The following is a 15,359-nucleotide window of genomic DNA, read 5'->3' as shown; positions in this document are numbered from 1 at the left end:
GTAATAAGGGGACGTAAAGTGATAGTTATTATTAATTTGAGGGGGTAGTCAGATCCTGAAAGGATAATGGTACCTTGGGGTATCTTGTCAGTACCCGGAGAGAATATGAATTACACATGAAGAGTATAAGAATATTTGAGAGAATATAGTAATTGCCACAAATAAGGAATTATGTCACCCTTACCTTATTTTTAAAAACAGATTCAAGCACATTAACAATTAAACAATGAATTTATTTGCAGGACATATTTATCACACATCGAAAACAATACTTATTGTTTGGTTGGTTAAATAGAGAAAAAAAACAAAACCACAATACATTATTCAAAGTGTTCTATATATTCGTTAGCTGACATTTTCAAAATGAAGCTTTCCTTTTTTTCTCTTTTTTTTTTTTTTTAAAAAAAATCCAAAACCCCACGATCATGAACAATGCATAGTGGGAACAAAGGGTCTAGAAATCTAACATTCCACAGCTGTGAGTCACTGAGAAAAATAAGGCTCTGTAGAGGAAAAAAACCCCACAGTGAATTTCAAAACAATACATATTCCACTGACAGGCTTCAGATAAGATCATCTGACCATATGAAATATAAAAGCAAAGTTATGTAGGGAAAAGAGGAATTTAAAATATTAACAAACAACTTGGGAAGGAAGAAACTAGATTATTTCTCTAGTGATACCTTAGAAATAGCATCCAAACTTTCAAACTAATATCAAATGAAGGTCAACTACACTATGGTGCTGTAAAAACCAACATGAACATGTAGAGGTGGGAAATATCAAAGTCCATTTTTCTAAATAAGCTACAGCTACCCATACCACTTATTCAGCACGTATTTATGAGTGGAACAAAGTGTGACAAAACCCAAAAGTTTGACCACCACTCACTGAATGATTCAGTGAAGGGCTGGAAAACATATCTGCATGCTCTGAAATGTTAATTACAAGTTCTTTTCACACTTCATGCCAATGTAAATGGAATGAATGGAACTGCAGTGTCATATCCTGCTCTTTGTTCCTGTCCTTTCACACTAGGTCAGCACTGTGAAGGCTTCATAAAGCTGCCATAAACAGGTTCTTCACTGCCCTTAGTCGCTGCCATCTGCTCTTCACATGATCGTAGTGGATGAGTCCAAGGAATACGAAAGAATCACAGAGCTGCTGTTTTCTGGCAGTCCCTAGTACAATGCTTCCCATATGCTGCATTAGTACAAGATATGTATTGCAGATAACTCTGCCACATTAAATAACTAATCTATAGGTACTGTTCAGAATCAAGAGAGTATAAAATAATTGCTAATGTTGGGTCTTACCCGAGTTAGATTCAGCTTCCTTACTCACAAGGTCACAAAAACAAAGCTGAGGCAAGACTGGTTGTAGAAACTGGTCTGAATGCAGGTGTATAGAATATGTAAATAACTATTTCTAGAGTTTAATTTACATCTTTTTAAAGGAGCTGAATACAGATGATGCTACAAAAACCTTTATAACCCTTCTTCATCTGCCACAAATGATATCCAGATACAAATTAAGATCTTACAGAGAGAAGACACAGAATTTATTTAGAAAAATATTTGCTACAGGTCATCCTTTGCCACTGTGTAAAATATATAAGAAACTATTGGGAGAACTTGAATTGTTGATATTCTAAACTGAACAAAAATATATCCTTATTTCAAGAAAGCTGAAATGCCCTGATTGCCATGGGGACATCTGTCCTGAAAACATTACTTTTCAGTATACTCTAACTAGTCTCACTCATCCCAGTTATCATTCAGAACAGCACAAACAGCAGCATTTAGAGAGTGATGGATTCTAAGGTTGACCTCTTTTAGCTGCCCTGGAAAATCTGTGTTTATTATACTTGTGGCTGAGGCCTCACAGAAAGCAAGAAACATATTTTAAACACCAGCTGAACAAAACTCATGCAGCTGTGGTTACATTATGTCCATCACTTAATAAATAAGTTAGAGCAGTTATGGGAGAAAAACATAGATGCCATTTTAACATCCAAAGAAAGCCATGGAATTTATAGAGAGAAGGAAAAGAAAATAAAACCCTACACTGCACATTATAGAGGACTGCTGTTGAGTAATGCCTGAAAAAAGCAGCAATACAGACTGTAGTTGTGTACATATCTATTATATGCATGTGTGCATGTGTACACACATATATACACAAACACAGAATCATCATCGCTGAAAAAAATGACTCAATACAGTTTTCTGTTTCATTCTAGATAAAAAAGATAATAAGTTAACAGACTTTCCACCATGGCTCATAAATTTGGACTGACAAATCTGCAAGTTCACCTATACTTTTTCTAGCGAAGTCTCTTCATTTCACTTGTACAGAAGCAAGATGGTTTTAATTTCCTAAGTTAGCAAAGAGTGTGCAACACCACACATGCTAAGAATTTTGCCATTTTCATCTCATATCATGCATTATCAAAACATGCTGCATAAGTCTTTGCTGATATAAAAAATATCTCATAAAAAAACAAGTCAGAACAATGACTGCTTATAATCATGAAATTCTGGCAATTTTCAAGTAAAAGCTACATATAACAGTTCCCAATGTTAGACATTATTTTTTCCATCTGATACAGATTTAAAATGCATAGTATATACATAAATAGTAGTATCCATCCAGTCTTTAAGAGTGTTCTGTTTTATACTCAGTCAATATGCCCTATAATTATATTGATGGATTCTGTATTAAAGAATACAGAATCTTTCTGAAGGGCTAATTACAACGAGATGTGGAAAGATTTCATTTTAATGAAAGGCTTCCTTTCATTTTTTACAAAAACATAAATAGAAGAAACATTGCAAATACTCCAAGTAAAAATCCAACACACAAAACCCATTGTGTCCTTCTGTGTTCTCTCTTGCTACACAAACAGGAACCCAACAAAACTGTTCCCAGTAGCTGTATGTATGGTACGTGCTTATCAGAATGTAATCCATATGTTAGGCTTACAAGAGAATGAAATGCATCCACTCAACAACTGTTTCTTCAGACTGGTCCAACTTAACTATTACCTTTGCCCAGACGTAATCTAAAGTGTGCTGGGTCACCATTCATACCCAGTTTGCTTAAAGTCTTGATTCAAAGCACCTGTATATATGTAAATCAACCCTTATTTAGTAGAACTCCAGCACATGGAGAAATGGACTCAGGAATTATTTTTAAAAACTTCTAGTACTCTCTCTCACACATAAGATAACCAGGGTCATTACAGTGTATTAGTGTGTTTTACTAAAACCATGACCAATGCCTTCTCTACCCATTTTGATTATGAGGTGAAAACACAGTCTGAAGTTCTACTTAGTAGAACTGTGGCTTTCAGTGATTGTGTAAATTAAAATGGACTGGATTTAGTTCCTTTAATAAAACATCCTGTTTTGGTAGCACATTAAATAACCAGGAACAACCTGCCAGCCTCATTGTAGCAGATGTAACTCCTGTAAGTTAATTCAGAAACTTTGTTTTTTAAATCCCTTGCCTGCATCTCCAGGTGGGGTTCTATGCCACAGGATTCTCCTAGGCAGTTGTAGCCATCATGAATAAAGATATAAAGCATCAAATCTGAAATGTTTTCCACAGAATATTTTAGAAATCACCACAGACGCATTTGTGGTTGTTTCAGATAGTAAGACAGCACTGATACATAAATAGTAGCCGTTTTGAAAAGTAAATACCCTGTCTTACTAAATTGCATTAAAACTCCTAAGTACGAATTAATTTTGTGCACTGTAGACTGGACAAGACACTGAGATAGAGAAAAGTGGCACAGAGCCATGCAAAAAAAAGAGCTCATGTTAGTAAACCGCCACTTAGGTGAGTGAGCAGGCTTCTGGAACATAGCCTCAGAGCCAGGTGCTCCTATTCCTCCTGTCCATACAGAGATAGCAGAGTGGCCCATCAGAACTGCTACCCTGAAACCCCTGTATGTTTCTGGGCTGATGATGAGTTAAACTTTCAGGGTGTCTCTGAAAGGAAGAGAAGCCCGCTGGCAGTTTCTGATAGTTTGTGTTTCCTTTCTTGCACTTTGTGCGACTTTTGTCACCAAAGGGACCAACTCATGCTGGATTGGCTGGAGAATTTACCTAACTGGGATTTGTGCTGACATGCCTGGGTTGAAATGACTGAAAATGAGAGGCATGGGCCTGCCACCTCACAGAGGTGAACTCCAAGAGGACCACCTGGCCTGTGACAGCACTGGACAGGTAAGTAAAGTAACACAACAACAAACAAACTTGCTCTCTCACTACTGCTTGCATCATCTCGAGAAAAGAATACATCTTCAGTGTGAAGGCTACTGTGCAAAAATACAATAGCACATCAGCAGGCAAATGCAAACATTATAGTTACGTATCCATGCTGTAGCACCAAGAACTGGGCTCAGCCCCACTTTTAGAATTATCCAAGCTTTTACCTCTGGTGGCAAGAGCATCTATATAAGCTGGTCATGAATGCTCCAGTAGTCCCTGCAGGCCAATATTCATGAGTTTAGTTTCCACTTCAGTTCCTGACGGAAAGGCCATTTCTGTAAAGAACTCTCAGCTGCAGTGGCTTCTATAAAGAGCACTGTACAAGGCAGAAGTTGCAGGGTATTTTTAAAAATTTTCCTATTTCAGATATTTAGGCTCCCACACTAAGGCTTTTTTGCCTTTTTTTCTTTTTAATATTTGAATATATTGAGGCAAGCTCTGATTGCACCTGATTTATACAAGACAATATATCACAGGAGGACACAACAGTCAATATATAATTCTATTGGGTACAAAATATTTCAGACTTGAGAGCTTCAAAGTATGCCAGACACTTCAGTCAGCAAAATACTGTCTGTTCTACCACTGTTCATTTAAGAAGGATATGGTCAGTATTCATTTCAAAAACAAAGCTAAACATTTAAATAGTTCAATTCACAATCATGTTCTTCCTCTAAAAAACTGTGGTCCGAGACCAGCTTCAGCTAGACATCTTTGTTAGCTATCTTTGAACAGAATGAATCCTAACAAAGTAAAACAACCCTTTGAAAGACAGAAAACCATCAGTGAGTTACTGTACATATTACATGCATAGCATCAGGAGACAAACACCATAAAAACAACAGGTTTCACTTTTAACTGTAAACAGGTCTAGTTTAATAATAACAATATTATTTTTCTGAGTAAACAACACATCACTTAACGAATAACTGTAGACAGAATACTTCAGCACTCAGAAACTAAATTCCAATTATTTTGTAGCTATTGCTGACAAATATTGCCTTTAAAAAGTCTTCAGCTGCATATGATATTATACAACTGAATTTGTAAGAAACACAGTCATGTGGGCTTTGTTACCCTCCCACCTGCTTCATTCTTAACAGATGCTGACACTTCTCATCTACATCCTGAGGACAACATGCTTCCAGTCATTTTGGCCAGCTGAAAAGGAAAGATACTAACCCATATGGACTTTCTCTCCTCATTACCACATGGTAAGCAACTACTGAGCTTTTCACCATTTTGAGACCAGACTTTGGGGCTTCTCAGAGTCCAGTCTGGTAAAATACCAGATTAAAAAAACCCAAAAACAAGACACTCAAGACTACGCTGACTGAGAAGCGATCAGAGCTCACACTGATTTTCTGACAATTATTCAACTTGTAAAGAAAAACCTAAGTGTTTTTTAATCCCACTTTACAAATGTTTGAGGTCAAATAATTCCCTCACTTTGAGATCTGAATTAATTCTCAGGCTTTTTCCTGTGGATCTTTACAATGCAATCTAAGATTAGCACAGTGCTTAAAACGGTATATAAAAAGGATCATACTTCTTTCTATTAGATTTCCCATAACCACAGGCACAAGATTGTATAGCTTTAAATTAAAACAGCAGCCACCACTCGTTGTTTCAGTGTCATTTTAAGGGAATTATTTCAATCTCAGCACTGAACAAGTTTTAAAAGGCAATGGATTCATTATTTCTGTGTACTTTGAGAACTGATGGAAAGGTATCCAATGTTCTATCGTGCTGTCACCATCCAAAGTCCCAGTGCAACATTGGCAGCCAAAAGTGCACTACCAGCAAGCAAAATTAAAAAGCCAATAAGCTCTCTGTTTTGTTTCTCTACAATCAGGGAGCTCAGAGTGGCTTCCAGGAACGAATTTAATATCCACTGACCATCCAAAGCAAAGCAGGGTACAGCATTGATAACTGCCAGTGCTCCAGACAATGAAATGAGGCACCTGTTTGACATTAGTTAAGGTTCACAAATAATTTTCAATAAAAAGTTAAAAAAAAATAAAAATACAAAACATAGTTTATCTTTCTAATATGCAGAAACATCTCAGAGTTGTATTTCTTAGCTGCCATTCTGTTTCACAGAAATTATATAATGAGTTTTACCCCATAATACACCTAGCTCAGAGAATTGCCTTTATAGATTCATTTATTTTTAAGCACTAGGTTTGGATACTTAAAACAACCTGCAGTCTTTACGACTCAGATGAAAGCAGGAGACCACAAAGCCACACTTAACATTGCCCATCTTCCTCTCTTGTTTTGTGTGGTTTTGGAGGAAGGTTATAGCTCTGACACCACGCCTGAAGTAAGAAGGTATTCTAAACCTATGACCTAAGTATGACATAATGATTAGAGATATTTTCCAAAACACTCCCTCGCTGGAGTAAGTAAACGCCTAGAATATAACTGGAAATCTGGCCTCTCTCTTCTACTTACCTGTTAGCCAGAAAAGTTGAGTGGATTTCTGTGCATGCATGTGCATGTGACAGTAAGGAAAGGGTAGAATATTTCTATTTATTGGTAAAAGCTTGCTAAGTGTAATACTCACCTCCATCCTGTTACAGCCGGAGAAGAAGACATAAGACTCAGAAAACAGCTGGGTCGGCATGAACCTTGGTGTGCTTCTAGAAAAGGGGAGCATCTATAGCATCTTAACTCCAGTTTTTATGGACTACATTGAACTACACTGTTCAATTGTTCTATAGCCACTCATAAACATTTCCATTTCTAAAGCTAAGGGTTCTTAGATTAGCCATATTCAAGCCTTTATGCATATATGTATCATATTGTTCATTAATAAGCATGTTTTAACTGAATTATGATCCTGATTTTTTCTTTTCTGTTGAATAAAACAAAACCAAAATAACCATACACTGTTATTTAGTTCAGTATAATGACTCAAAAAAATTATAAAAATCCAACATACCAAAGCTAGCAATAACATCTCATTTATCCTGCTGTAAATTCAGGCTTACTTTGACTTTCTTGTCAGAGCTGTAAAAACTCACCCTCAAGAAAAGAGTCAAAGAAAGTACTGACCAAAAATATCCTACTAAGCACAAGAAAGTGAGACATTTCATATTGAGCTTGGCACACAGACAATAATCAATGCAGAAAAGGGATAAAGATGTCAAAACTCTACAGAAATGTTTCAGACATCCTGTCTAAAATGATATCCAACTGAAATTTTGCTGGTTCACCAAATTCTAAACAGTGCTCTTCTTGCCTTAAAAGAACAAACATACTTCAAAGGATACTTGCAAAATGTCTCTATCACCACAGGCAGATCGATGCTTAGAAAGTTTTGTCGTGGTACAAAACTGCTGAGACTTACTGAAATGGAAATACAAAGATACACAAAACATGAACAGTCATTCCAGGATTATAAATTATGAATTTTAGATTATAATTTTGCAGAAAAATCAGATCTGAAATGACATTTCTTCAAAGATGAATAACCAACCTAAGTATATTTCTTAAACATGGTCACTATCATAGTAAAGTCCCTCCACAAAACACAATTAGCATGATTTCAGTGAAAGTAGATCTAAGATATGCATTTTCAGAGGCAACCAGACATCTGCAGTCATAAAGACCACACTGTGTAATTCAAGTCCTTTTCAAAGAAAAACATATAAAGATTATAGCTACCAGACTTTTCCCAACATATGCAGCCCACATGTATACATTCATACTGTGGGTGCACACATGTACTTTCTCAGAAGGCCAGAAAATTTTCTTGCAATACCTGCAAAAGACCCCTTGACGTGAGGCTGAGCTCATGGTGTAGAAGAGTGGGGGCAGACAGGGTGCAGAATTCTGCAGTCACTCTCAGAAAGTGACAGCTAGGAGATCATGTGGCTGCCCCATCCTCGGCAGTGTTCAAGGCCAGGCTGAATGGGGCTTGAAGCAACCTGGTCTACTGGAAGGTGTCCCAGCCCATGGCAAGGGGGTTGAAACTAGATGATCTTTAAGGTCCCTTCCAGCCCAAACCATTCTATGATGCACAGCTGCACTACACAACACCAGTTTGCCAGCACATAAATTGCTTCTTTTTCTGTCTTCAGATGAGTGACTGTGACTCCAAGATAGAACTTAGTAATAAAAAGCTGTGAGGCAGGACTCAGCATCTTTCATATAAATTCTAACTGGAAAATTGCAGTGTCAAGCACCACATGACCTTGAAACACTTCTTTAGTACTGTAACTTCTTTGAAGCTTCAGCTGACTGTATGTCAAATGTTTAAGAGAGACTCCTCAAAGAAAACTGAGGTAGCTTGAGGCCTCATGGAGTGCACTCTCTTAGTACGGGGATGCTCCATCTGTGTTGTTTCATAAAAAGTCTTGACACAGTCTTTCAATGTAAACAGCAGTCTGTTTGCCAGCCTCAGGGACCATTTGAAAACCTTAGTTCTGTGACAGCTGTAAGAAAGACATCTTTCCTTCTAGAAGGCTCCACTCATAGTATAGCAGAGTCTTATCCCCAAAAGGAAGAGGTACCAGTAAATTAAGGCAGAATTAGAAAATCACCTTAAGGATGATCTTGCACGGTATCAACAATAGTCACTCTGCCCCTAAAGAAAAGCTCTGGATGTGAATTGAGGCCAGGAGCAATGGCCTGAATTTTCCCTAATAGCCTGGGGAAAAGTTTTAGGAAAATAAATACCGTCTCCACGGATATATGTGAAAGGGAGAGTTCAAATCCCACTCAATACAAACATCCCTTGGAAAAGGAACAATTTAATCCACTCCTTGAGAAATTGTAAAACCATAGGCTAAGAGAATACTGGGAAACTCAGAGCACTAGTAACATACCGAAAGTGCTCTTAAATATATCTTAGCTAAGAGCGAGAACCAGATTTCTTCAGGTTCAATAAATAATTCAAAGACATTGGAACAAAGATGAGGAGAAAGTAGTTCCAAAGGTTCTACTGTCAGAGAACTGGTCCATTCAGTCAAATAAACACATTTTCTTCTGATAATAAAGCCCCTTGTGATGAGTCCAACCAGCAAGCACACCGTAGGATGGAGATATTTGGAAAGGAGTCTCAAAAAAAGAATGGTTTGGTGTGGCAACAAGCAGAGAACTTTCCAACACCAAACTTGCCACAGCTATGCCAAGACAACTTGAAAATCATGTTCCCTCATTTACCTTAGCTTAAGAAAGACCTTTGATTTAGGGGAACTGAGAGAAAATAAGTCTGTTGGACTACTAAGTGAAGAACATAATAGACAGAAATTCTGGACACCTTCCAGTTCAGAAAGTCAGAGGCATCCAAGTCAAGTGACATCCAAAGAAAACAACTCATCAAGCTGAAGGCTGGCATCAGAACATCTGATCAGACCTCTTGTTCAAGAGCCAAAATAGCAAAATGGCTGAGGCAGCCACTGTATTCAAAGGCTTCAAAAGACAGTATACTGTAATTTCAAAGCTTGACTGCCTCTTGACAAACACCTAATGGCCACTTACAAGTTACCATCCTGAACCTGAATGGATTGAAATTCCTACATTGAGAATGGATCACTCATCTCTTTCCCTTTTTGTTGTCACTGACAGCTGCTAGACATGGATCTAAACTCCAAACCTTGCTGCCGAAGCAATACCCAAAACTCAAAAAAACTCTTCAGGAAGATACCGGACTGAGCTCTAGACATTGTAATATGAGCCAATGAATGAATTTAGTGGCTGTAATGGATCAAACCTAGTGACAGCAGGCAAATCTGCCCTTCAACAAATAACGCAAGGATTACAGAAATTATATTCTCCAGCCTTGTCTTCAAAAGACATTGCTGGGAAGAGGTGAACAGCAATGAGGCTGCATGAAACAAAATAGTCATTGTTTTCCCACTCCAATTAAGCAATTCTTTGACCTGGAATTAACATTTCTTTTGTCAGCTAATACTAGATAGTGTTCACAAATATTGAGAAGAATGCACAAGGGACACAACTTTAATTAGAAGTGATTTGGAGACTAGGTTGACCAAAGAGCTTTTCAAAAAAAAGCATGGATGCTATGGAGGAGAGGGACAGTATGGCATGAGATTATTTCTGTGTAGTCTCCAGAACATGCAATCCCTTAAATACAGGTTGAAAGCAAAGCAGGATCATCTTCAGCAATAAGGGAAAACAAGCATGGAAATACTGAGAAACCACACTGCAGCAGACAGACCCTCCATCAGGGTTAAGGCTGTTATTGATCAAAAAACTCCCCGAAGCTAGGAAGTGTTTTTTGTTTTTTTTTTTAGAAGATTTGGATAGAACAGAAGTAGGAGACTTGTCCAGTTTGGGGAAATTATCTTCTAAGTAAGTTCCATCTTCTTTTCATGAAGGAAATGCAGGTTTTGATCCTTGATGGGCAATGCAGATACAGGAACATGCAGGGTATGATCTTCCCTCAAACAGTGTAAATTCCAAATGCGAATGTTAGTCACCGTATTCTTCTTAACCAACAAGGCCCAGAGAAGGATGCCATGATTTTGTAACAGCGAAGTTACATGAAGGAATAAAAACCCTCACAAAATAAAGAAGAAACACTGCAGTGTTGAATGGCAATAATGACAGGGCTCTCCATTTCAATCTTACATGTCACCTGTCCAACACAGGGAAAGCCTCTAGAACATAACTGGCCTGCAGTAAAAGTCTAAAAGTATTGAGTAATTCCATGAATTAAACCTACAGTATGAGTTTACATTTGATTACATCAGTACTATGAGAGAAGGCTATTAGAATGGACTAATTAATGTGTCTGTCCTAAACAACATGTATTCCTGATCATTCCTTCTGTTTTAGTTTTGGCCAAATCTCCAGCAGTGTAAGTTCGTTTCATTACAGGATTGTTTCATTGTTTGGTTTTTTTTTTTGTTTGTTTTTTTTTTTTTTGTGGTTGTGTTTCGTTTTACTTTTTTGAAACACTATGTCTGGAAGCTAGTTTCAAATGAAAAAATATGAAATAATTACTTCTTCTCCATATAGCAGGACTATCATGACAACAGTACAAACCTAAGTAGAAAATAATACATGCAATAATCTTAGAATGTTTTTCAAACATTACTGTAGTGACATTTCTAGAGAAAGTAAAGTCATAGTACACACTAGTGCAATTCCCATATTAGGCTGTGTGTTAAATGTAGCATCACTCTAAAAGGTAATGTTTCCTGCAGGTAGAAAGATCACATTAAAGCATAAAACATTTCACTAAAACATATTCCTGTTTCAAAATTCACGCAGTAAAGGAAGAAATTATTTTCCTTTCACTAAAATGCATTCACTGTTTCAAAAATCACACACACAATAGAGGAAGAAATTATTTTCCTTTCTTAACTGTAATAAAAATGGTTACCACATTCTGATTAGTCATATTTGGGGGAAAAAGAAAAAAAAACAACAACAAACCTGTTGGTCCAAAGCCAGTGTTGTACAGTGCAAAGTTAAGTCTGAAATATTTAGAAGCTGTTTCATTGGAATACATGGGACTTTATGATAGTACAGTAGACTACCTGCTGCCCAAGCCAGGATCCTATAATTTTAGCTCTGTTTCTTTTCTAAGATGAACACAGTGCATAGGTTGCATTCACAGCAAAGTCTGCAATGAAGTCAAGCTTCTAGCCTTGAAATTAACACATCCAATATGCAATTCCCAGGGTACACTAAATCACTTTAGAATTATATTCCTGTAAATATACCGTAAATTGCATTTGCACACAGTAACTTCTTAAAGTAAAACTACCTATTCAGATCAAATAACATTCTTTTCTGAGTTCTGAAAGACTTACAGGTTCAACTGTTTTGCAGAATTACTGTTCAACAGGAAACAGTGACTAAAACTCCATCACTCCAACATATTGGAAAAGAGAACAATATCAGTTGCTCCAGAGCACCTAAAGTTTGTATTGTTAGAGACCAAGGAAGGGAACTTATAATAATTATCAAACTCTATTCTTAAAATTTGCTGCTGCATTTGGAATAGATGCCACCAAATATATAACTGTGTGTTAATGATACACAGGTGAACAACATTTTCCTCCTAAATGGCAAGAGAGCAGAAATAACAAGTAAAGTGATCATATTTTGGGCTTAAAAATATGACCAGCACAGAAAGATGACTGACAGAATAACTGAACATATGTTTATGCAATAATGCTAATGGATTTACACTACCAGATTTCATTACTGTTTCAAAAGCACTTTTGTACTTAAGTCAGAAAAATACCATGCTTTGTTAAGGAAGTACTTCAAGATGTCTGAAGCAAAATCTCCCCCTGCGAGGTATAGCTGTCTGTGAGGAACAGACAGGTTCCTCACAGGAACGGACAACAGTTTAATGCTTCATGCTTTTTTAAGCCCATCTGAAGCTAATTTTCAACACGCCACTCAAGCTACGAAGTAGGGATGTTGATGTGTTTGTTCTTTCTTCCCATGCTTGCTCAAAGAGCAGAATTACTTTTTACTCTACCTGGCTCAAGAATATAAGCTTGCCTAAAGGAGAGACAGTCCATTTCAAAGTCAGTCAGAAACTAAACTGTAACATGTTACTTAATTTAGAGTACTCAAAAAAATAATCAGGAAAAAAATATGTTGTGACTGTACTTGTGAATTGGTAGTTATGGGAATCTGTCACAGACATTTGGGATATTAGGTGTGATGTAAGCAGTCATGCCAATATTCCAGGCAAAGTCTTAAGAGTAAGATGCCCTAGAGATTTTACAGTATCATTCTGAGAAGTTTATGTGTTAGGAAAATGTAGGTGACTGGTTCCCATGACTAACCTGAGTGAGATCTGTTATAGAAATAGCCCTTTCAGACTCTTCTGAAAAAAAAAACACCCTAAACAGACCAACCATCTCACATATGGTTTCTATTACCTTTGTAACTCATTGCACTGTGCACATTTCATTTTAGGCCTGAGCAGTCCATGTCTCTCAACTGGCTGACAAGAAATGGATTCTCCATTAAACAAGTTAACTGACAAGCGCCCCAAAACCTTGTACAAGCAGCCAGACAAAATAAACCACAATATAAATCTTTTTTTTGTTGAACCATTTTAATAAATAATACCAACCTGTATACTGAAGATGCATGGGGTGTCCTACATACAGCATGTCAATATGGGGTGGATGTTTTACCCTGATTAGCCTTGTTTGGTTCTCTAAAGAAGGAGTCACACAAAAACTAGGAACAAAGTCTTTCTGGCAGTCCACATTGGTTCGACAAACTTTGCTGGATTCGATAACTTTTCGTGCTGGCAGACAGGCATACTGCAAAGGGAATTTTAAAAGTTTATAAAATGTAAAGGCATTTTCCAACAGATCAAAATAAAAAGTACCACATACTCCTTTTTAAAGCAAAGGAAGTGCCTCACTGATACACTACCAGCCCATGAAGAGCTGAAATCTTATTTTTTTGGGGTTTTGTCAAATCCGTCCGAACCTCTACGTGACACATACTCAACCTGTCATTCCATTTTTGGTGGAATGTGAAAAAGAGGCTGTGCACATGTACCAGAGTAAAAGCTGTTTTAAAAAATGTACACACATGCACTACAAAAAAAATCAAGGCATCTAAACACAAATCAGTGATTTTTAATGAACAGAACCTGCATCAACATATGAGTAACTAACTGTTCAAAAAGTTTTAGTCTTCATTGATTTAAAACCTTATTTGGCTGACAAAAACCTTATGTTCAGCAAACAAACCTACCAGCTGTGGGGCAGCTAAGAAACCGTTCTCAACTGTTTCACTCTGCAGGCTGAAAGACCAGATCTTTCTTGCTCCCCACAGGCCAAAAGAGAGTATAGCAGAAAGGAACAGGAAATTGTTTTCCTCCCTCATGTCTCTCGTTAAAGCTCAGTGACAGTTTTCCTTTTGTTCTTAAACACAAGCAAGGAAAGTTCTTCATCTACTGCTTGCCTTAGGGAAAAAAAAAAAAAAGGATTTTCTGCCTTTTTAGCCCGATAGTTACACTCCCTATAGATGCATGAGTGTCAGACACTCTCCATTAACTTTAATACAAGCTCTGTCTATTCTAATAAGGGGAAGAGGGCACACTTTCAAATACTGCTGTATAGCACTGCAAAGACTGTTTAAAATAATTGTTCAAAACCCCACAGCCTGTCTAAGGACACTTGAAAGTCATAGGCTTCTGGATGCTTTTATTTCTTTTCTGTTCCTAAGAAGTCGTCATGAGCTTAAGTATGTCAAAACTCAGTGGGGTAGTGATTTATCAAATTTTGCTGAACTGCAGGATGTTACCAGCCATGGATATATTTCAAATGAACTGCCGCTCTAGGCTCAATTCTTAGTGGCTAAACACAACAAAACCACCCTGGAGTTGGAAGTTTACCACTGTAGAAACTGTAAACATAGCAGATGTAGGAACTGATTTATTTCCCTTTCTTTAGGTATTTATCACAAATCTTCAGAACTATGATGAACTGGTATGTGTAGAAAAGTTTACACAGTTGATCCTTGTGCTTTTTCTTGTAAAGAGAACTGTTAGAAAGATTCCATCACTGTCAATCTGGATCATGTACTTTAATAAACTTTTCTGTGTCTTGAAGAAAGTAAGTCAAAATCCTGCTGACAAAGTTTATAGGGTTCCACATGTTACAAGAAAATCAATATGGTGAAAAAATAGAGGCTCTGATTTGAGAAACTGGGCAATCCCTAGGACCTGCTCTTCCATGTTTTCAGTTTTATCCCAGTGACCAGACCTGCTGGCTTCAGATAACTGAACACATAATCCAGTGCTTTGCTTAGCCTGTAGTGCTCAGTACCTTTAAGACTGAAGCACCAAAATAAGCAATTTCACGTTGTTCTCAAAAGTTGTTTATCTCACTAATACTCCACCCGCATCCAGTGGTGAAAATGGGAGAGAGGTCTTTCTGCCTAAAGGAATGAGGGGTATAAGATCTTTTCTGATTCTTCCAGAGAATTCCTGAATGGTCATGGGAAAAATAATTTCTACTATTTTGGCTTTTTAAAGCTCTAGATGGGGAGAATAACATACACATACACACACACCCCCTTACTACAAAACTGTAGATACTCTTAAACACTTAA

The 15,359-nt window shown here is 37.2% G+C and overlaps 1 protein-coding gene across 4 annotated transcripts in view; it reads right to left on the bottom strand.

The window, feature by feature from the left end:
- Nucleotides 1–212: 212 nt before the first annotated feature.
- Nucleotides 213–15,359, bottom strand: part of MBTPS2 (membrane bound transcription factor peptidase, site 2) — a 40,875-nt gene continuing 25,728 nt past the window's right edge. The window contains exons 9-12 of one of the 4 annotated variants that reach the window (XM_062603699.1): nt 13,360–13,555; nt 7,559–7,634; nt 6,180–6,244; nt 213–1,203 (exon numbers count right to left, since the gene is read on the bottom strand). In XM_062603699.1, the coding sequence (XP_062459683.1) occupies nt 1,154–1,203; nt 6,180–6,244; nt 7,559–7,634; nt 13,360–13,555 (387 nt within the window). In that variant the 3' untranslated portion in view covers nt 213–1,153. Of the gene's footprint in view, nt 6,245–7,558; nt 7,635–12,601; nt 13,228–13,359; nt 13,556–15,359 lie in introns of those variants that run through there. The other 3 variants (XM_062603698.1, XM_062603700.1, XM_062603701.1) reach the window with 3 other exon arrangements.

Source organism: Pezoporus occidentalis, unplaced genomic scaffold, assembly GCF_034315485.1.
Source record: "Pezoporus occidentalis ecotype Australia unplaced genomic scaffold, CSIRO_AGI_Poc_V1 ctg81, whole genome shotgun sequence".
NCBI classification, from domain to species: Eukaryota; Metazoa; Chordata; class Aves; order Psittaciformes; family Psittacidae; genus Pezoporus; species Pezoporus occidentalis.
The sequence above is the reverse complement of the archived record's forward strand: the minus strand, read 5'-3'. Positions and strand labels throughout refer to the sequence as shown.